This window comes from Zonotrichia leucophrys, chromosome 4, assembly GCF_028769735.1.
Source record: "Zonotrichia leucophrys gambelii isolate GWCS_2022_RI chromosome 4, RI_Zleu_2.0, whole genome shotgun sequence".
NCBI lineage: Eukaryota > Metazoa > Chordata > Aves > Passeriformes > Passerellidae > Zonotrichia > Zonotrichia leucophrys.
The window spans coordinates 13,868,184-13,891,178 of NC_088173.1; the positions used below are offsets into that span (position 1 = coordinate 13,868,184).

Genomic DNA, 22,995 nt, shown 5'->3' on the forward strand with positions numbered 1-22,995 from the left:
CAGGCTCGCCACGTATCCAATTAAATAAACTTACATAAATCATCTTTTACTGTGCTGCACAACAGGCACTATGGCTGACCACATCTGGGGAAGAGTTATTGTATGTAGCTCTAATATAAACAATGCCTCACATAGCTACTCCAGCCTCTTGTGAAAAGAGGTAGTTAAGAATGTGATTTTTAAAGCCAGGTCTCTAAAACATGCCTGAATTTTACACCTATGGTTACTGAAGAATATTTCTGCAATTAAAATAATTACACAGACTGAACCCAAGATTGATTCAAAGGAAAACACCTCATGATTTTAGCAACAAGCAAAAAATGCAAAATATTTCATTTAGGGATGGCTATATATTTTTCCAACAAAATTGGAAGAAGTTGTTCAGAAACTGAGATTTCATTAAAGCTGGAAGAAAAAAAAACGCAGAAAACCATTTCCTGCTTCTCTGCTCTGTGAAAACATTTCAGTCAAAACCATTCCTATGCAGACATCCCATGCAAAAACAATTTTAAGATTTCACTCTTGAAATTCATTGCTTATGGAACATTTGTATCTAAAGAGAAAGAAAAGTAACTACATCCATCCATAATGAAAGCAGAGACTAAGGATCTATTTGTAACATATTACAAACCCCTAAATATTCCCTGAAAATGGACTTCCTTTATTGATAATTTTTGACTGGATTAGTGCAAGGGGAGGAGGTCAGTGCACGGACAAACAGCCAGCCAATCTGCTCCCACCTGTAATCCCATCTCCTGGATGAATCCATGAAACTGCCCTGAAATCAGAGGCTGAGGAATTGCTCGGGCCTTGGGTGAACTTTCCATGGCCACTGGAATTTGTCCTCCATCCCTCAGAAGAGATGTACTGCAGACACGCCCAATTTACAAGTGGAGGTTGCAGCTGTTCCAAACTTCATGTTACAGGCAATAAACTTCTCTCAAGTTTCTGGCCACTCTACTCACCCAGCCAGCAATGCAGTAATTACACCTAAAAGCACACCAATCTGAAGAAAGCCTTGTAAAAAAATATTTCTGTTTCACTCTGTTTAAAAGAATATTTAGTTTAAGGCTCACATTTTGTGAAACAGGCCACAGTATGGTCCAAGAATGCAAAGTCTCACAAGAGCAGAATTTAGAATGTCCTATGAAAATGAAGAATGGTACTTCACTCTAAAATGTCGTGAAAATTTAAGAGGCAAAGTCAAGTATCACAATGAAATTTAGTACATCACCTTTACTGGCTTACAGGATAAACAGTCCAATTTATAGCATTTAAAACATTATCACACATGGTCAGAAGTTCATCTACAAACTAGGTCACAGGTCATCAACAGGAAATTCATAGGAAATTATGGAGGAAATTAAAAGAACACAAATGGGCAAAGAAACTAATTTATACAATCTAGGTTCTCCCAGCACAGCTTCCTGTGTTATGATGAACTCAGCTTTCATACTGAACTTTGCCTTTTCCAGGCCACATTAGGTATTTCTGAACTGTCTATTATACTCTCTAAGCCCCAAAATGTGCAGGTCAGATTCACAAAAAACAGCCATTCCAGTTTTTTTCTTTAAACAATATAGCTGGGAAAGGAAACGATAACTAGAAAAGCTGTTTTGAGATCATTAAATGCAGATTTATCACTACTGGCACCTGAACAATGGGTGTACAAGATCCTTCATTGACACAAATACCACAGTGAGGACAGATATCACCGAAACACAAGAAGATATTCTCATATTCCCTCAGTTCCAGCATCCCAGCCAAACTGACCTGCACTCCTGATCATGTTTGAGAAGATGACAAGCAGTATCTGTGGGCCTGTTCTACTCTCACATTAGACATGCTTTTCAACATAAAACCCCTGGTCAGTGAGGCATAGGAATAGAGAGAGCTACAGTTCATCAAGGTTATCTGGGCAACTTTTGAAAAGAAAAACTGCTAAACAGAAGCAGTTACTGCTTAATTGTTTAGAGCTGAAAGCTGAATGCACTGTACTGCCTATACCTTTAATGTATCACACAGAAACAAAAGTTAGGAGTAACTTTGCAAGACAGATACAAAATGAAAGACTGGCAAGATGCCTCGGCTGTCTCTCTTCTTGCTCCTTTAGTTAAATAAAAAGACCCAGTATAAATGTGATCAACTTTTCCTTCATTCTTTTTCACAATACACAAATATCCACATAAGGTCCACAAAATAAAAGCAGTTTAAGTTAATTCTTACTTTGGTGCTTCTACACCTTATGAAATTTAATAAAAACATCGAGATGCATTTTTTCAATACCACAACTTAAAATTTCTTGTAAATTGTGCATTTGTAGCTATCTTCTGCAGATAGTATTTCCCACTGAAGCAACAAGAAAACACACATAGACTTTAAAAATTTTAGGAATCACATAATCTACAGTTTGATGAAAAACAGCTATTTTTGGGTTGTGAGGAGCTGGTTGACAAGGTAATAGTGATAACAGTACCAAATAACACTCACGCCACACCATTTACTGCTGGTATTATAAACAGGCTCTCTCTTCTGGCTTGCAGGAAGTGAGATGGAAAATTCTGAGAACACAGTGTTGTTCTGAACATGGGATTTCACTTGCAGAATGAGGATTGCTATGAGCACACTGAACACACCTATTACTGGATGTCTGCTCTTGCCTGCCATTACCAAATCAAAGCCTGGGTTGAGAAAGGATCCTTTTTTTGTGATGGGCAATATTACAGTATAAAACAAAGGAAAAGATTCTCCTACTGAACTGATTAAAACAGAAGCTCAGAGAACTGCAGAAACAGTTAAAAGTACCCAGGAAAACAAAGTCAGTGACTGATACAAGTGGGAATACCTCCCTCGCCTACTAACTTTCAAACCCAGTGATTTTAATCTCTCTTTGAGGGAAGGAAAAGGGGAAGTTGCTATCCTCTTTATAATGAATTCAAGCCTGTTGAAAATCAAGTTTTCTTGTTTCGGTTACCTTTTGCAGCCTGTTTAAAAGCTGCCAATACAGATCAGGATTCTGTCTAAACTAGACTGCTCTACCCACTCCATCATGCTGCACACCCAAATATACTTGCAGTAAAGCCAGGTCTTCCTTTTCTCCCACCCCCCTCCACAGGCAATTTGAGCAAGATAATTCCAGCACCTATATGTCATCCAAGAGTGAGATACAAAACAGCATCAGTAGAGCAGCCAACTCAATAAAATATGCTGAAAAAAGGAAGCCAGTAGCTATAAACAACTTTCATACCCTTTCATAGTTACAGGCATTCACTTGGGAGCAACAAATTCTGGTTTGGGAAAATTTTGCAATTTCAATATTCAAGCATTTTCTCTAGGACTACTCTGGTTGCTACTGGCCTTGATACCAAAAATTCTGCAAGAACAAGTACAGAAGGACAATTCCTGAGACTCTTAGAAAAGCTTTTAACCCTTGTTTCTGCTTCCTGTCCTGTTCAATTAATCTAGAAAAAAAGACCTATAAATGAAAGTGTTCAGTTTAAGTTCAGGCACTCAGGGCTCAGTTTCAATGGTCTCTATCCATTTTCCCTCTTCTGATAAAAACTAAACCCAATGGTTGGCGAGAATTGCATGAAGCATTCATTAGTTACTTCTTACAAGGGGCAATCTATATTTCCAAGTGAAGATTTACATCTACACCACCAAACCCATCAGATATCCAGTTTTAGTAATTTAATGGTAGTTTTGTCATTCCCACTAATGGAAAGTATGTTTTTCAAGGAAAAAATCCAAATATCATTGTGTTATTTAGCAATTCTTATACAAGCTCTAACTTAGCTGACAATTTTTGGTCACGGCTGATACTGTCTGGCCACTTCCAACTATGTAAAAGCATGCTTAGGGGGATCCAAGAGTAACTGTACCTGCAATTTTTTTCAGCACTGCTTTACTTGAGTCGTGGCCCAGAATTTGGATTTGATTCTGTTTGAATGCTGTTCACAGAGATATTTTACAACCTGCTATGGGATATAAAGCACAGTCATGCTAAAGAACCTTCCAGAAAACTGAAAAGAAACCCCCAATTTTTGGAGGATTTCTACAACATGCTTAGCAAAATAGAATCTTTCTGGTCTTCTGATGGTACTTATACATCTTTAAACCGTGCAAAGAATATTACAAAGATAGTAGTTTACTCTGGGATGAACTCTCCAGCAAACAAATGAAGGCCTATTGTTGCTCACAGCTGAGCAGGTTATCGAGCTAACCCAAGGTGATCTGCAGAATCCTCACATTTCAGGCCCCTCCAACAAATAATGCATTTTGCAAAGATGTGGCTGCTATTCAATTCCAAAATGGCAAGATATTCAACACCTTTCAGGTTCATCAAGTGTTGCCAATGGGGTATAACCTCTACACCTGTGAAAGACTGGGAGCTATTCGTGATGAATCAGTACTGTGTTTGTTCTGAACCCTTGCCTACTCTCAAAAGAGGAGCTTCCTGTATCTTCAGTAGTCTATCATGATACCTAGTATGCATATAGAAAAATTACTTCAGTCACAGGATGACCAGAAAACACAACTAGAAATGTATTCAAACCCAGACTGACATTCCAATACAAATGTCAATGACAGCCTTTGGTGACTTGATTGTGGAGTGCCTCTGTGCACCCCAACCTGGCCAAAGGTCCAAGCAAACCAGCAGAGAGAACATGGAGACTTTGCATGCAAGCAAGAGCAAGGGGCTAGGAAGGAAAAATAACCTGGAACTTAGCCCTGCAGAGATGAGTGCTTTGAACTGAGATAGAAACATGAACAGGTCTAGGTAAGATAGGCACACAGTGTTCTCTTTCTTTGTTGTATTCATTCCTCTTCGATTTTACTTCTAACGCCATGAAGAAAAGAGACTTGGATCCCCACACTCATAGGCCACAACAGCCAGGAAGAGCAACAGGTACTCAGCTGCAGTTTGGTCACACAAGCAGTGCTCAGGACACTGCCCACAGCTCGGTCTAAAAGTGAGCTCATGGGCATGCAGAAAGCGTCTTGGCACCTGGTGGGCAAGGACCAGGCATACCTTGTGACACAGCACACAGGCACGGGCACAGCACTGCATGCGAGTTAATACCACACCTACAACCACCGGAACAAAAACCAGGGCTCTACAGGAGAGAAGAGCTTGTCTTTGGAATTCTTTTAGGCAAGAAATCGGGGAGAAAACAAAATGAAGTAGAAATTGTGCAAAAATTACTGGTCTGTGAACTTGAACCAAGTTTGTGGTTCTGAAGACACAGCACACTTAGATCCTTCCCCCATATCAGGATGCAGTGAAAGTTCCTAATTCTCTGTCACAGTAAGTGGATGCCACAGAGACCAAAAGAGACTGGAAAGACACAGTGAGCCCAGCAGTAACCTCCCAAGCAATAAAGCAGGCACAGCCCCTGAACTAAGAGAACAGAGCGACCCTCTCAGGGTTCACCAGCTCACCACAGACAGAGCAGGATCCAGGAGGTAAAGCTGGTCCTACTAGCCACTGACACCCATACACTCTCAGGTCTTACTGTCCCAGCAGTGGGTCTGGCCTAAAACAACACAAAACTACTCAGAATTCAGGCAAGCAGAGATCACATTACTGTTAAGAAGATGTATGGGAAGCTGTTTCTTAATACCGCATTTAAAAAAAGAAGGTGATGCAATACTGATTATTCCATTAAATATTAATTACAATACAGCTGCTTTCAAGCTACAACATATTCCTTTAGATAACTGAATTAAAGGACAGGAGAACTGAATGAGCTTTGTGTGTATTTGGCACTTCTCAATTACATTAAATTGAGTTCTTCAGCTCATGTGTAATTATCTCCAAATATTAATATTTAGACTTACAGATTCAAGCTTTAAAAAAACAAAACAAAAACTTAGGACTCTCAAATTTGTTTAGATGACTCCCAAGATCCTTCTTACTGTTCAAGAAGCTTCAAGAGTTTATCCTAGACCTTTCATCAAACATTCCTGAAAGAGAGAATGAGGTTACCTTTTCCTCCTACAAATTTTAATTTGCATACAGATACCATCAGTTGGATAGCAGGGTTACATGCTTCTCTCCTTTCCCTTCTACTTGAACTTGGTAATCAAACTCCAGTAACAGCAGACAACAACGAGACTGAATTTTATTCTTCAACTCTGAAGGACTGAAACCTCTGCAAGGAAAACGTAAAGCAAAGAGCAGTAAAGTAACTGCACACTTTTCAAAAGTAACCTCCAAACAACTAGGCTCTGGAATTAGTTTTTACCATGGCAGAAAGCTCTTCAGATATTTCTTCATGCTGTGACTGATACCCTAGACCACCTCCATCTCAAACTGACATGTTACCTCCAACACCAAAATTGTCAATTAAAGTAAATGAAGAAGGCTGAAGGAAAAGTTTTTTCTTTCAAGAGCATTACTCAGTTCCAGTAATATTTAATGGTTGGGTCGATCACAGGGTGCAGCTCCTCTCTCTGCTAAAACAAAATCCAGGATTTGCTTTTGTATTTAGAAGGAAAAAAGGAGGGAAAAAAAGGCAAGAAGCTTCCAATATTTGAAAAGCTATATATATATATATAAATAATTTAATTTAACTGTTTGGAGACCACCAAAGTTGCATTAAATTTTATCCTGCTTGGCAGTTGCATATGATTTCTTTATTTTCCCTTGAATTAAGCAGCAATACATGACAAACTTCAAGTATATTTCCCCCTTTTCAGTAAGAGGTACTTTATACGTGTATACAAATTGTATTGGATTCAAACTTTCAGCCTCTCTTGTCACACAAGGTCAAAGCTCTACATTGTTGTAATTTTCTTTTTCAGTGTTTTTTCTCCAAGACAGTCCTCCACTGGGAAATTAATATTCTGCATGAACAATGAACTCCTTGCATGGCCTTTGAACCTAGTGGTTGCTAGGAGGCCTAAAGAAACCCTGGAGTACAGCCTATTTAATAGCACGTATCAAGAGATTATTCAGAAGCAAAAATGTGTGATTTTCTAAATTGTCTGCTTTTTTCCCTCCTTACTTCCATCTCCATTCATCTGTCAAACAATCTTTAGATTTCATATGAATTGCATCTGCATCAATTTTCTATAATTATGGGCAGTTTGTTCCCCGAGTATTGAAAATGTGACTGGCCAGCCACCAATGCTGCTTCAAATCAAGCAAATATCAAACTGCTCCTTACTCAGTTTTACTGAAAAGGCTGCTCAAAATCAGATGTGCTTCACCACTGTAGCATGAGGTTTGCACTTCCATTATAAACATGGTTCTGCTTAGGGACTGTATTTTCCTCATACAAAACACCATGGCACTGACTGCAGAACCATTACTCAGTATTTCTCTGTGCTGAAAGAAATATATATAGCTTCTCTATTCAATTCAGGCATACTTGAATATTAACATTTCAAGCTTTTTAGCATCTTACTGAAGGTTGTTTGATTGTATGCATTTCCATATTTCCCCAAGCAGAGTAAATGAGGCAAAACCCCAAGGTTTCTTTCCCACCCTCCACCCCCATTCCAAACAATGAGGCATTTAATTAAAAGATAACCACAACAATGTTAATGGTGATGAGGTTAAATGGTTGGATAAACAGAATGCAGCCCTCTGAAAAGCCCATGTGTTTCAGGACACTTTCTTCCCTGCAACACTCTGGGTGACAAAGAAAGTATTTGTATTCCTGATCCTCACAGTTTTTACACCAGTGGACTTCCTACAAATTTCCTGCAAGGAAGAGAGCTTCCTTCAAATAGTGAGAAGTGTACACAGTAGCTATTCCTCCCAAAACTAATATTTGGAAAGGCAGTGGACAAGGATCCTTTAAAAAAAATGAATGTGGCAAATATCCACTATGAAAGAACAATTACATTTCCAGATAAAAGCCTAACAAGCTGTTGTTAAGGTTGAAAAAAACAACAACAACAAGAAAAACCCAAAACAACAAAACCAACAAATATTTGCTGATTTTAATTTCCAACGTGTTCTCCCTCCAAAAACTTTAACAAATTAGTAAAACTTAACATGACATTTGTTACAATTGAAATGACTACCCTGTATAGTCATAAACAAGTATTCTTGGTCTGGAGATTACTATAAAATATCTATAGCAGATTAAAACTCTGTGCCCCCTCCTATCTCTCAAGGACACGGGTATCTGCCAACAAATGCAGGGTGACATATCTGATTCTGCACATTGCTGGTGTTTTGCTGTCTGGTTGGTTGGTACCAATCTTGCCAACATAAAGCTTCCACAGAGTCAGAGCACCTTGCTGAAGAATTAAAAACAAGCAAGAACCACAGCACTTGGCACAAAATGCTCACATGAGCTCCTTCTCTCTAAAATATGGCCTTTCACACTGAAAGAAGGGCCTAAAAAGTACTGACTTCAACAGATCTGGCACAGGGTATCTTACACTGGGAATACCAGGACATTCACCCAGAACAAGAAAAATCTTTGCAGTATTGTCAGATTCAGCTTTCCAGACACTTTCAAGTCCTGCAGCACCAATGGAACAAGTCAACCACTTCACCAACACAACCATTCTCCTCTTCAGCTGTCCAAGCATAAATTTTCCTTGTTGTTTCCACTCACTATGTGACTTCCCAGGAACCAGAGCAGAACACCAAGTGCCAAAATGGCACGATACTCTTACACAGGCAGATTTTTCAATAAAATGCACATTATTTCTCTTGTACTTGGGCATGAAAGAAAAAAAGAGTCACAAGGCACTTTTAAAACATGAAAAACCAATCCTGACTAAAGAGATATGTTTATTAGGGCCAGAGACAGGAAAGTGAGCACATAACTGAAAACCATAATCTTTGGCTCAACCTTTGCAGCAGAAATGGGGCGGAAGGGGACAGCAGTACAGGGCTGGAGACGTTTTCAGTAATGCATTATAAATACCTTAGTTTTCTCCTTTCAAGGAATCTGCCTACTCAACCTAAATTGTGCCTCAGAGGGAGAAACGTGTCTTTGTGATAAATTGGAATTTGCCATCATAATAATGAAACATTATGTCCTATCATCACAATAAACAGGCAGCAGAACAACAAAGGAGGTTTCCAGGATTTTCTGCCCCCGGCCCCCTCCCCATCAGCATTTTCCCAAGTCGTCTTTTGGGTGTTTATGAAATGCCTTAATTCCAAGGCCATTAAGATGCATTTCTGGATGGAGCAGATTCTACAAATAGTACTGAGGCTTTCCAAAATCTCACCAGCACTCCATTGGAGGCCAAGCCTCTCCCTGATGCCTGCCTTTCCCTGCGCTGTTTTTTGTTTTGTTTGTGCTTTCTCTTTCCCATGCACAAACATGTTGGTGCAGTGTCCATTATTTCCCTACGGCCTTCCTTGAAAGCCACTGACAAATGAATATACATGCACGTGTGTGTTCCACCACATACAGAGGTCTGGTCTCCTTCTACACCTCAAAAAACAAATGCAAATGTGTTTACAGTCATTTTCACCAACACATGCCTTGCCATTGCAGAAACATGCAGCTGAAAGCCTGAGAGACTGTAACAAGACAACTGCATTTGCAACCACAAGTAACCCTTTTCCTTTTCAAAATGGAAAAACACGAAAACCTGATGAATTAACTAGAGTTAACTGCATTTTAAGAGGAATGTGTGGGAGAGCAGTAAATATCCAGCACATGCTTTTACGCACAAAAGGCGCAAAGGGCTCCATGCTCTGCACATCCAGTCATTTTTGTCTGCTCTTCCGCAACAGAGATGCAACCGTATCTCTCATACATTTTATTTCACTAGACTAACAGATTTTAAACACCATATTGCGAGGACACCGCTGTGAATCTTGCAGAGGTACAAAATGGTGGATGTATGCTATTTTTTTTTTCATTATTCCCAACAACTCAGCCTCCCGATCGCAGGCTCCCCTCCGTACCCACCAACACATCCTTCCCGGGCAGACACACATGCCGAAGCAGCCTCGCAATAAAGCTCTCTCGCATACACAAATTATGTTACAAACCTGATGTCATGTAGCCCCGTGATGCCTGGGAAATAAAAGCTGGGGGGAAGTGCTTGTGCAGTCGGTAGTCCTTTTCGCTGCGGGACCTCATGCGGTCTGAGGCCCGGTCGGAGAAGTCGGAGCTAGGCCAGGCCCGCCGCAAGGTCGTACTCCGCGTCTTCTTCATGCTGAGGACGGCCGAGCCTGCTCCTCGCGCCGCAGCACGGGTCAGGGCTGCGCGCTGCCGGCCATCAGCCTAGCGCGGCCACCGCCGGGCCGCAACCTGCGCGCATCGCGCCGCTCCCTCTTCTAGGGCGCCAGCCGCAGGTCCCTTCCTTTTTTTTTTTTCTCTCCCTCGAATGATCCAATTTTACACACGTCCCACAATGCATTACACTTCATTTGCAATCGGTCCGGCTTATAGCTCCCAGATTTGCGTGGAGGAAAGGCACGTTATGTGGCTTCTCAGGCAAAAAAAGGAACGGGGGGGAGGGGGAGCCGGAGGGGGGCTGGGGACGAGAGATGTGCAGCGTGGGAGCTCGGGGGTCCCGAACAATGGCCCGATTCAGCCCGGCCGTGCTTAGCCAACTGTGAGCCCCGACACAAAAGGCCCAAACAAACGAGGAAAATCCCGCGGCCGCCGGCTGCGACCCCGACCGCGGCGCGCCCGGCGCTGGGGAGGAGGCGGCAGCTCCCGGCGCGGCGGGAGGAGCGGCGGGAGGAGGAGGAGGAGGGAGAGGAGAGGAGGGAGGGCCCACAGACGCCTCTCTCGGCCGCGGAACGAGCGGATGCAGCCGCGACCCCCCCGCCCGCCGCCACCGCCGCCTCCTTCCTCCTCAGGCCCGCGGCGCCCGGGCGGCCGGCAGCGGCCCGCGGCCCCCGGCAGCGCCGCGCCTCGCCATGGTCGGCGCCGACTCCCGTCCGCCCTCCCCGGGGCTGGATCGCCGCCGGCTCCGCGCTAGGGAGGGCCGGCGCGGGGGGAGAGGCCGCCGGCCGCTCCGCCCGCCTGCGCGGCCCGCCCGCCGCCTGCCCTCCGCCTCGCCGCGCCGAGAGCAGCCGCTGCCGGAGCGCCGCCCGGGCTCATGCCACTCCCGCCGCAGCCGCGCTGGTCCCGCCGGGCTCCGCGCTCCCCCGCGCGGCACCGGCTCGCAGGGGCCCGCGTACGAAACCCGTGCGCGGCAGGGACCCGGCCCCCTCCCGCCCCGCCTCCTTTCCATCCGTCTGTCCTTCCTTCCTTCCTTCCTGGCGGTGGCAGTGACGGCGGAGCGCCGGGCCGGGTGCGCAGCGCTGGGCACCCCGCACGCCCGGGCTGCGGGCGGCGGGCAGGGAGAGCGGCGGGCAGGGCGGCCGTGCGGGCCGGGCCTGGCCATCGGCCCCTTCGGGCAACGCGGGGCGAACGGACGGACAGGAGCGAGGGAAGGGCGCCGGGACAGATGTGCATCCCCGGGGCGCACTGCGCAGGGCCTGCGGGGCTCACCCTCGCATCCTCCGCCGCCTTTGCCCACGGACGCCTGAAGAAGCGGCTCTCCCCAGGAGGGCCCAGTCAGCCACACCGCCACACTGAAACCCAGCACACTCCATAAGGGTGCCCAGGACACCCGGGCTGCCCCCGCACTGGCGGGAAGGGGGTTCCCACCCTCTCACTGTGGCTCACACATCTACTCCCAGGGCATCCTCTTTGAGTGGGGCCTGGCCACCTGGGCATTTTATGAACTCCAGTTAACCAGAACTGTGCAAAGGAACTCGGTTCCTCCTCTGCAAGGCAGCTCTGAGCACGCCCGGTGTTGTCAGGTGCTGCCACTGTTATCAATGGGCACAACTGCAATGCAGGGATGTGAAAATGTTGCTTTTGCAGGCTAGTTAAATTACTTATATATTTATATTTTTATAATTAATCCTTCTTACAGTGGTTTGTGTCACATTTCTAAGAGCGTGGAAAACCAGAGGACTGTAATTTTGTACCTGGCACTTTTCAGTAGAGGTGAACCAGTAAAAGGATGACCATCAGTGAACGAACTTCTTACCAAAGGCAGTGGAGCATGAGATATTCTCCCTGGGCTGCCTTGCTGCATGGCTATGGGTGAGTCACTGCAGCAGCCACCTCAGCCCATCTGCCTGCGCTCTGCGGGCAGCACACACACCAAAGAATTACTGCAGCGGTCCCTTTCATATGAATAGAATATACATTAATGAAACTCAGCAAGAAAACTGAAAGCTAAATGCTATGGGGTTCTTTCTTATTCAGCCTCATCGTTTTCCAGCTGAGAAAAGCTATCAGGAAAGACATGTTTCCACTGATACTTTGTATACTGGTAGCAACAGGAAAAAGTTAAGATGAGAAAAAAGATGGCCTAGAGCTCCTCTAGTAAAAACATAAGATTTTCCCTCATGAAACTTACTCATCTAGCAATTTACTCATCAACCTACGCAAAGCTTATAATAGAGCATGTTTTCACCCTCAGACCAGAAAAACCACACGAACTTTTAGAATCATTCCATTTTTCTCCTTGAAGGCTGAGGTAGGGGTAGATTGGTTAGCACTACCTAAATAAGTCAAACCTAAAAAATGTACCTATTTTACCAAATGTAGAAGCTAATTAAATTCTATTTAGGAGCATAAATTCACATTGCACTATCTGAACATTGAATGAATGATGGCTTTGCCTTTCCAGCAGTCAAGAAGTGGTTGGATATAGTTGGCCAGCTAGCTTCAACTTATTGCTGAACTAAACTCAACTTTTCTCCTAGTCTAGACACAGCCCTAGATATCAATCTGTTCCATTAAAAGATGACATGAGACAAGAGACAAATAGGAATCAGCAATGAGGAGGAAAAATGAGGTCAAGAAGTAGAAAGAAAGAACAAAGCAGGACACACACACAAACACTCTTGACAACAAACAAGGCCACAGTGACCTTTACACTGGCTTTTTGTATAATTATTCCTAACTAAAATATTCTAACAAGTATCAAATAAAAAAAATATGGGATGGCTCTGCAAGTGTCAGATAAAGCACACATCCCAATTCTTTTCAAGCAATTTGCTGTGCACTAATGAACTGGTGACTGCACAGAAGTCTTTCAAGTGGCTTTAATTGACTTAATTTGTACACTTCCATGAATTGTCACAAGAGTCATACAGTACATATAATTAACACATGGTATTGTCTACTTATCAGTTGTAGGAATTAGACTGGTTCACAGTTTTGGGTACAGATAATGACCCATTTTCAATGTGTGGTAATTTTAAATGAATAATAATTTGCTCCTACGACTATGAAAGGAGGAGGGAATGAGAGAAGTAAGCAACTGTAGTGGTTTGACCATCTGGCAAGATCAATTTTCCCTTCCCACATGTGGGGAGATCTGTTTAAAAACAATTTAAAAACATCTCAGTATTGAGACATTGTTCCTGTGGTCACCTAAAGTTCCTTTTATCAAGTCTTCTCACAGTTATCTTGTTTGGTTTCAGCTTAAAGTCTTCTGACATGGTCTATCTGAAAGAGTACTCCTCTTTGAAGAGAGGAATTCAGAGCAAGTTTCCTCCTGCTCTTGAATTGTTTGAAGTCAAGTGTTGTTACTGGGATGAATCAAATATATAATTAAAGACCACGTTTAAGTTTTGGCTCTTTTCTTTGGAATAAGAGCTAGAACTGTGAGTGTAATTGATTTTTTTGCTTCAGTGGCCAAACTGAAATAAAACTATTTTCTTCATGTGATCTGAAAGCTAAAACTTGAGAGCTTTAAAAAACCAAAACAAAACAAAAGAACAAACAAATCCACAACATTTTAAACATTTTATTCTGAGACATTTAAGTTTACTTTTTTTTTTTTTTTTAATGAAGGAAAATAAATTTCTGGATTCATATGGCTATGTCAGAGCAGAGTAAGGAAAAGATTCTCAGCCATGGAAATTGTCTAATAGAGCTTGCTAGAAGTAAGGGAAAATTCTTCTTCCAGGCATGAATTATACTAATGGGAATCTGAACACTTGGTAGTGATGAGAAAAATTGAGATGGTGGCAAAGCTTGTGGTTTTGGTTTTTTTTATTCGTCCATAATTATTTGGAGGGGGTTTGATTTTGGGTTTTGATTTTTTGTTTGTTTTCTTGGGAAGATTTTTTGTTTAATAAGGGAAAGGTTAAACTCAGAAACTTTTTATTGAGAATAAGATAAAGCATTCATTTTTATAATTTGGTATTTAAAGTCCAACAGGAACCATCTCTATCTTGCATTACTAGAGGGAGAGGTGATGCTTGGATAAATAGACCATAGAGATCTTGGGGAAAAGATCTGAACTAAACAAAAATTAGGCATCCTGCCTGCCTCATAACCTAACAATTCCTTATCAGGAATTGGCAATATAATAGTAGCCATTTCAAAAGTATAGATTTAACAGTATGAATTTCGAAAAAGAAGTTTAGTTCCATATCAGACATTACAAAGGATTCTTATATGTTCCATCACAACCCTTCTTCAGCCCAAGTTCATAAGGAGTGTGAGGTCTTTTGGAGAAACAATTCAGTCTTTGCTTCTGAAAATGTTTTATCTTTTAAAAAGTGAGAAAACAAATCTTACTAAGAATACCTATTGCATGTGATCTTCATAAACACTTACTAGTTGCTGAGCAGGCCTGTTTCCATTTTGTAGACAGAAAACAGAAAAGGACATAACTTGCACAGAAAAGGTTAGGAAATCAGTGGCAAATACAGTGTTAAAACTCTGGGATCTCAGCTCCTATTTCAAGGTTAATTTTTCCTTATCTGAAAAATAATTATGTAGCAGAGTACAATATGGTGAGCTGTATCTAGATGTCTCTGCATGTGTATGTGTATGCATGCTTGTATGTATAAGGCAATTGCTCTCATGTAATGCGGTATTTCAAGTTTCAGCTGGGACTACTTTTTTTTTCCTTCCTATGACAAACAAGTTTCCATAGGGACAGCAGCAGGCTTCAGTAAGAGGGTGGGCTGGTGTTACTGCCTTAGCTACTTCCTTGGCTTGGGGACTGACTGCATGAGGTTTTTCAAATTAAATAAGCACACAAGCCGAATACTAAAATAAAAAAGGCAAAATAATAGGACATGCAAGGAAGAAATCCCCCTCTTCACTAAGACAAGCTACACCTCTAAAATAATTTTCTCTCAAATATGCATTAAAAGCCTGGGTTCTCCCTTACCCTGTCACTACCTTGCCTGTGGCACACAGCCTGATCTGGCTGCCTCACGGAGGAAATTAGGAGGGCTTCACTTTATTACTGTCAGCTGGGCTGGTGCCTGACAAGCACCCAGCACCACGGGAGGAGCTAACACTCCCAAGATGCCAAGTGCCACACAGAGTTTTGTGGCATCACACTGCAGGTCTATGACAGGGGTCCTTTCTCCTTGCCCAGCTTCAGAAACAAACACTACAAATAACATTGATAATACTGGGACACATGGGAAACTTTGCACTAAGGAAGGCCACAGTCACAAACAGGGAGCAGAGGGTCCTTCTGTGGCCTATGAAAACAAAACCATCACAACCTGTAACATTTTAAAAGGGGGAGATAGGATGCTGTGAGATTCTGGGAAGGAATTGCAGGGTTTTTGAAAGTAGGAGAGCAGAAATGACTAAACAAAAAATAAAGTGGGGAAAAAACCTATAGTACAAACAGTTGGAAAGCAGAGGAGGAGGAGGAAAAATGGAGTGTGAGAAGAGGTGGGAAAAATGTAATTATGAACTTGTGAAAAACCCCAAGCTCATGTATAACATCACAAGCCTTGGTAATCTATAGGTTTATTAGATTTATAGCCCTGCATAATAGAGTTCCTGAGAAAATACATTGCCAGCATCTCTAACATTATAAATCCACGAAGAAGAAAGTTTTCCATGTCGTAAACTCACCATTTTCATGTGTGGATTATTTTATCTCTCTGTTAACAAAGGTTAAGAGCTCAGACTCTGAAAGACATGTTTTTAAGCAATCCTTTATGGGTTAAGGCAGTCTGGCAATACACCATAATTGTCTTTGTCTGTAGGAAGCACTACTTTTCTCTTCCAGATATTTGCAATCAGATATACTAGCAAGAACAAACCAGAAACCTCACTCACACCCTTTCTCATCAGTCCTTGGACTTCTGACACTAACACTATTAATTTGTAACCTCTCACTAGTACTTGTTGTTACTCAAATATGCAAGAAAAGCCAAGTAATTGTAATCCGTGCTTGTGGTCCAGGTCACAAAAAGAGGCAGCCTTTCTTGATGGATTTATTGGCAAGGGAGAAGTTGGGCTTGCCCAGACAACTCTCTTCTTGAAGAGAGCATTTGAGAAACTCCACCAAAAAGGGAAAGAAAAAAATCCCAAGGGCAAAGGTGCAAGTGAAAAAATTTCCAAATAGAAAAAAAGAAAAATGTTTCAGAGCCTATCACAAGCAAGTCTTCAGTCTTGCTATCAGGTTGTGTTATACCATGGTAGTAATCCTGGCTTACTTACAGCACCTCTTAAACTAGTTTCAGATCATATTTCTCTCAGTGTTATGCTTTGGGAATGTGTGATGACAGGAATGCAGCGCTGCTGCTGCACACGTGCTGTAGTTCACCGATTCATTTTTCTGTGTGCTGCCTTATGTGCTGTGCTATTTATTTTAACTTGCATGACTTTTAAGAAAAACCTGTCTGTGTAATGAGAAGAAAGGCTCCCCTGTTTTCATTCTTTTTTTTTCATGCCAGACCTTCTGATTGCATTTGTGCTTCCTCTGCACAGAAGACAATTGATGCAGAAGGTTTCTCAATCTGGATGCCCAAATCTACCTAAAAGCCAGTGTACAAACAGGAACACTTGTAGGATACAGCTTTTGTTTTGATGCATGCTTTTCTTCTCCTATTATCACTGACTCAATGCAAGTTAGATAAAATGAGTGGAAGCTGGGCTTGTAACTCCTCAGTGTACAAAACTAACAAGAGAGGCAGACAAGCCATGAATCCTGCACAAATTTCCTCTCACATCTAACAGAATTCTAAAACTTGGAGATGTGGACTTACAGCAATTCAAATCACAAGTCAATTCATTCACCGGCTGTTCTTCCAAAGGATATAGTAACAAAAGATATGCCAAAAATGTTGGTCTCAACTTTCTTGTTTTCCACTGGTGTCACATATCATTAGTACCCTGGTATTTAAGTAACACACTGATATATGGGGACCAGCTGTACTGGAAGTTAGAATAACAGCCTAACCTTCTGCTTTGGGAGTTGCAACAATGGAGAGCAAGAAGTCAACAGCCAGTGTAGGTCCCACCAGCAGTAAAAGCCATCACAAACTATCTTCCTAGAGATTAATTCCCACATCTCTGTGTCTATCTATTCCCATTCCTCCACAGAGTCTATGTTGCAAAGATGGCACCATGCATGTGCAGGGCTTGGGCTCTTGTGAAACTTCTGGGTGCTACAACAACACAAACAAGGAGATTCTGTGTGTCAGGCAGGTACTTTTTAAAGAAAAAATGCACTAAGAACAAAAGGCCCTTGGTAGTAAGAAGTGGGCAGTGTTTTGCATCTTGCATGGCTTGCATTGTCCTGCAAAGAGGACAATGAACATATTTAATGGGCAGTCCTAAAAGCAGCATACCAAGGAAACTAAATCCCAGCAGCTGCTATAACCCTGCAGAACATTTGCTGAATAACCCAGTACTAAGGGCCCTCTCAAAATTCTTGCTTATACAGCTGTGCAATATAGTGACTATAAAATATAGTATATATATAGCATGTACAAGAGGCAGAGATCTTTAAAACCTTAGAAAAATTTTCAAGAGGCTACTCCACCCTTTGTAAACAACCTCTTGTCATTCAGTTACTTCCATATGTGCACAAAGCTCTGCCTAAATTAAACAGACTTTCAAAATAGCAGTTTAGTACTGAAAATGTATGGTTTCTACCAATAAGTTTGAAAAAAATATAAGCAAGAGATAAACTTACAAATAAAAAAGTACCAATTTCTCACCTCACAGAAAAGGAGTTCAATCACTTCTTAGATATTTATTATAGTCTCAGATTCAGAGGCTGTCTCATTGGCACATACATTTGGGCAGGAAAAAACTCTAGAGAGGAATCAGAAGAACAGACAAAAATTACATGACTCTACACACGCCTGACTCAAAGGCTTCTGGAAAATCAAGGCAAAATCATCAGTCCGCTTGTCCTCTGGAGCAGACTGCAGCACTGCAGAGTCAGTTTGTTCCTGTGAAGGTGGTACTCTTTAGTCTCTGGTTTTCAGTGGGACCCTGGAGTTTGTCCCTTCTCTTTTGCTTCTGCAGTAGCACCCATCAGAAGGATAATTCCACTCCTGGGACACCTACCCTGACTAGCCCTGGTTACCACAGCTTGCTGCCATCCTCCACTTGGCTTTTGAAGCTCTGATATTTCCCACCTGTGTGCAACCAGAGACAATTTCCCATTGCCCTGTGCAGATGAAGGTTTATGCAGGCACTACTTGCACTTGCCTCTGTAGAAGCTGTTCTTAGCACTTCTGAATGCAGAGATTTTTGTATTCTAGTAGAGGAACAAGAAAAAGACATTTTATAGCACCGAGTCTCAAACTTCTCCCACCACCTTGTAAGAAAGTGAAATTCTTCCTCAGGGGTCTAGTGCAACAAAATAATTTTTGTCTTTCTAAGTGACACTCTATACAACAGTAGCAATCTGCTAAAGCAAAAGTATCATCTGCAGGGAGCTCTGCTACTTTCTTTTTCTATAAATCCTTTCATATTACTGTGGGGCTGTCAGTTGGTTTGTTATTAATTAATGTTGTTTTAAACAGAAAGAGAGGCTTAAATCTAGGAGAGCACAGTTACGTCCCAGATTTCTGCAGGTCAGTGCAAGATCTTTGACTCCTCTGTGGAGCTGAGTGGAAGGGAGCAGCATCCAAAGCCTCACCTTAGCAAAATGTTTCTGGCACAACACTGCAGTGTCACACCAGATACAAGAGCACCTCTGGTGTGAATTTTGCAACCTATAACTTTCTGGCCAGATCAAGGATAATAACAAGTGAAAAATGTAGATGTTATGGAGAAAAAAATTCTCTTATGACAAAGGAATATCATTGTGAAAATAAAAAGAAAATTGTGAAATTAGGAGAAGTAAATTAATATCAAATTAGAAAATTTAATAAGAAAATTCCTTTGTAATTCTGAAAAGTGTACTCCTCACTTCTACCACAATACCATACTTACATCCTTTAAAGCACATGAATGGTAGTAGCATAGGATAAAATTTCTTTCAAAATGCTTTATGTATTACAATGAACTTTTGTAAGGCACAGAGAACCACTGACATTTAAAATTTCCAGAAACCCAAAAATATCTTTCTCAAAAGAAACAAACATCTTGAGACCATTTATACACATGTAAAATTTCTAGCATTAGAATTCTATTTGAAAGAATCATGTACAAAATTAAGAGCTAGAAACTCTTTAGCCTTCATTAAAACTGATCACTATTGAGCTGAACTCAATACCTACACAACCCAACTGTGGTAAATCTTATTAGTTATGGTGATCATCTCAGAAACTTTAGCAAGGAGTCACCGTGTTCCCATACACAAAAATTTCAAGTGCTTTGTACCCCCAGCTATTCCAGGAATCAGCAAATACTCAGGGCAAAGGTTTCACAGATTGTTGTATGAAGTAAAAGAAACTCCAAATGCAAGGTGCTTTGCGACTTGCCTTTGATCTTTTTCTTAATGGGGGAGATGTTTAGTAACCTTTCCATCTCTCAGACAGTGTAAAGTAGATCAGACAATCTGCCTTCACAACTGGCAGGGTTCAGATTTGTCAGAGCATGATGCTAGTGTCAAATTGTTTTTGTCTTCCTTCCTCTCTAAAGATGGATCTTAACTATTATCCCAGCTGATGGAACCAAGACAAAATAAACACAGACATCAGGACTGAAACAATGACAGACTATCTGAAAAGGCATTTAAGTGCCCACAGTCATCCAAGGAGTAAAAAGTTATAAAAACAAGTACTTTTTTTAATTGCCCATATCCCTATGTCATTGCTGAGGTACTTAAAAAAACCACAAACCCTATGGATTTCTACCCACCGCATAGTAATTACTGAAATAACAAAGAATTGGAAAAAAGTATTTCCAAAGCCTGATGCTATTACTGAACTGCCAGTGAAAAAATTCTCACTAACACCCCTTAAGTCTATCCTCCTGCACTCCCTAATCTGAACACAAAAGGCTGGGTTTAAACACCCACCCCCCACCCTGAGATTAAAACCTGCCTGCAGTTTTCAGCTTTGGGCCAGCACTGACAATACTCTAAATCCTTGGCTACTGGCTTCGTGAAGACACAGCCTACAGAGAGTCCCCAAAGTTCTTTGAAATGTTAAATACAAAGCAGGAGGAGGTCATAAAGGAAATATTCTTTACAAAAGGAATGGATATCATATGCAGGCTTTTCAAATACATTTCTCAGTTGCTTTGCTTCCAGCCACCATTTTCTCAATCCTGCATTGTCCGAAGCTTTTGAAATAAAATTCAGGAATTAAATAAAGCACACAAATTAATGTTATAAACAGCTACCAATATATGAATTTGTTACCTTTTAGCTCTCATAAATCTCTCTAATGTATATATTATATCCTAATTCTTCTCTGGAAAAATGAATTATTTACCTAGTAAATGGTCCTACAGCAATTACTAAAAGCCCAGCTATGTAGAAGTAACATATAGGTTTTATTGCATCATCTTCTGTAGCATCTGCCCAATTACTGCAATAGAAGCCAGTGTGGTTCTCTGCTGCCCTGGAAATCCAGCTATCTTTCTGCCAAGAGCCTTCTAGCATGCACAAAAGGAACAGGGATTGAGAAACCTGTTTTATCCCCTCTTATCCCATAAACTAACAAGCCTTTTTCCACTGAAGCTTTTCTCAACAAAACCAGGTGAATATGCAGGATGGGATTTTCAAGGTAGGTAAAAGGAAAAGAAAGCAGTCAGTTCAGCATACCAGCTTTGCCAAGTACTGTCACCTCAAACACTGAGGGACTTGCTTGCAGTGTGGGGGAGCAGGCAAACACAATGATGCCCTGTCACTGACACAGGGGCCAGCTGTAAGCAATGAGCTTTGTGGTTCCAAACTGTTGGGAGGTGGTTACATTTTCCTGTCCACTTCCATTCTTCTGGAGGCAAACAGGATGATACAAGCCTTATTTCTGTGCCCTGTCTCACCCTGAACACTCAGTGTCTCTCCTTTCTCATTTGGGTATCATAAACTCAATGATAAAATGAGTTTTACATTCATTTTGAAGAACTTGTGTTTGGCTTACTTGTCTCATAAGGTCTTGTGAGCCTTATCCGTACTAGGTTCTGACAAGATGTTCCACCAAACATCCATGAAAACATCCCTGCCCAAATTTACAAATTGTGTACTTGAGGAGAAAAGTAACTGGTTGTCATAGTGACATTCGCAGTCTGAGGAGCCTTTGGACTTCAGTGTCATGAAAGGTACCAGGAGTTTAAAAGCTCCAACTAGATGAAGTGGTTAATGGAAGCAAGTACTCCAGCCAGCAGCAAATGCATGCTTATATCACTGGTGATCCTGTAGAATCAGGCTGCTGCACTTTGAAAACATTTAAGATGTTTAATTTTGGGTTATCTGCAAATTAGTACAGCCCAGCTCACAGAAACTGCCACTGCTGTGACTTACATGCATGTCTGACAGGCTGCTGTCCTCTGCTTTTGGCATCAGTGTAATATTGGGGTACCTTCACAGGAGGGAAAGCCTGCTAACAGAAATATTCCAGCTACAAAAAAAAGACTGAAAGGTTACAGCAAGCTCAGGAACATCGCATGCTTTTGGCAAGGTGAGACACAGGAGGATGAAAGGCAAAGGAGGGTGAGCAGAATTATTGTTCCTCAATGATTAAACAAGCACAGAAACTATGATTACAGACCACTGACACCTTTTATAACATGCCAAACTAGCACACAGAGAAACATGCCTCAGTAACTCAGTCATACAGGCAGTATTGGCTCTCCACAGTTTGAAAGAAGATGAGGGTCTTCTGAAACAGAGGCTTGGCCCTGACTCCCTGCTTTAGGCCAGGGAAGTGGCACAAAGCTTTTGAAGCACCTGGAGAGCAGGCACTGCTAGATAATAGCCCTGGCAGCCAAAAATGCTCCTTGCATTCAATCCTCACTCTTCATGGCACGAATCAACTCAAGATACACAGTGATCTCTGCCTGTCTGTTGGACTCCTTACCTCTATAAAACAAGTAAGAACAAACTCCAGGCAGTTGTAACCTGAACCTAGGCTTCAGCAAAGCATACAGCTACAAAAGCATCCCTCAAGAAACCCTAGCAGGAAGGCAATTTATTGTTGAAGGGGATCAGGTCCGTAGAACTTCCAAGGAATGAGAAGCAATGATTCAACTGACACAGTTCAGTCTTGCCTTGCCTCACATTGCACGTAATATCAACCACCATCAGTCTGCCTGGTTTATCCAAGAGGAAAAGATAATATTTCAGTATGAAATTAAACTCCTGGTTCTCTATGTGCTCAACTAAAGCAACCAACCATGCATTATTTGCAAAAGAATGTTGATGACTCAACAGTATTAGGAGTTTTTAAAAATCACATCTTTTTGATAAGACTTGTCCATTTTAATGAGATCTATACCAGAAACATTATAAAAGTAGGATTTTTTTCATAATTGTATGAAATTGTATTCTTGTTTCTGTGTTACCAGTCATTTCCAACATTTCCAACACAAAGACAAAAACAAGAACACTGATCTCTGAGCATGTGACTACAATAACACATTTCTCTTTTTGTGAGCTATGGTGTCAAGCAGGCCATTTCAAAATGGCAAGATCCTGGTTCAGAGGATGTCTGAACATATTCCTGTTTATCTTTACCACTTCAGAAAACTGCATTCTCTCTGACTGCTACAACTTTGAAAATCAGTGCAAAGCTTGGTGATTTCAGAACCAATAGATTTTAGTCCAAGAGAAGACAGTTAGAAACACAAATTTCACCATATCCAACTTCTGATA

General features: G+C 41.7%; 2 protein-coding genes across 5 annotated transcripts in view; both read right to left on the reverse strand.

Annotated features, from left to right (window-relative positions):
- The window catches only part of STOX2 (storkhead box 2), a 98,186-nt gene that overhangs the window by 61,247 nt on the left and 13,944 nt on the right, over positions 1–22,995 (reverse strand). The window contains exon 1 of one of the 4 annotated variants that reach the window (XM_064710556.1): positions 9,980–10,847. The exons of 2 other annotated variants lie outside the window; for them this stretch is intronic. In XM_064710556.1, the coding sequence (XP_064566626.1) occupies positions 9,980–10,145 (166 nt within the window). In that variant the 5' untranslated portion in view covers positions 10,146–10,847. Of the gene's footprint in view, positions 1–9,979; positions 10,848–22,995 lie in introns of those variants that run through there. One more of the 4 variants, XM_064710557.1, reaches the window with a different exon arrangement.
- Positions 17,992–22,995, reverse strand: part of LOC135446585 (storkhead-box protein 1-like) — a 63,680-nt gene continuing 58,676 nt past the window's right edge. The window contains exon 2 of the mRNA XM_064710567.1: positions 17,992–18,486. Coding sequence (XP_064566637.1) covers positions 18,455–18,486 — 32 coding nt within the window. The 3' untranslated portion in view covers positions 17,992–18,454. The remainder of the gene's footprint in view (positions 18,487–22,995) is intronic.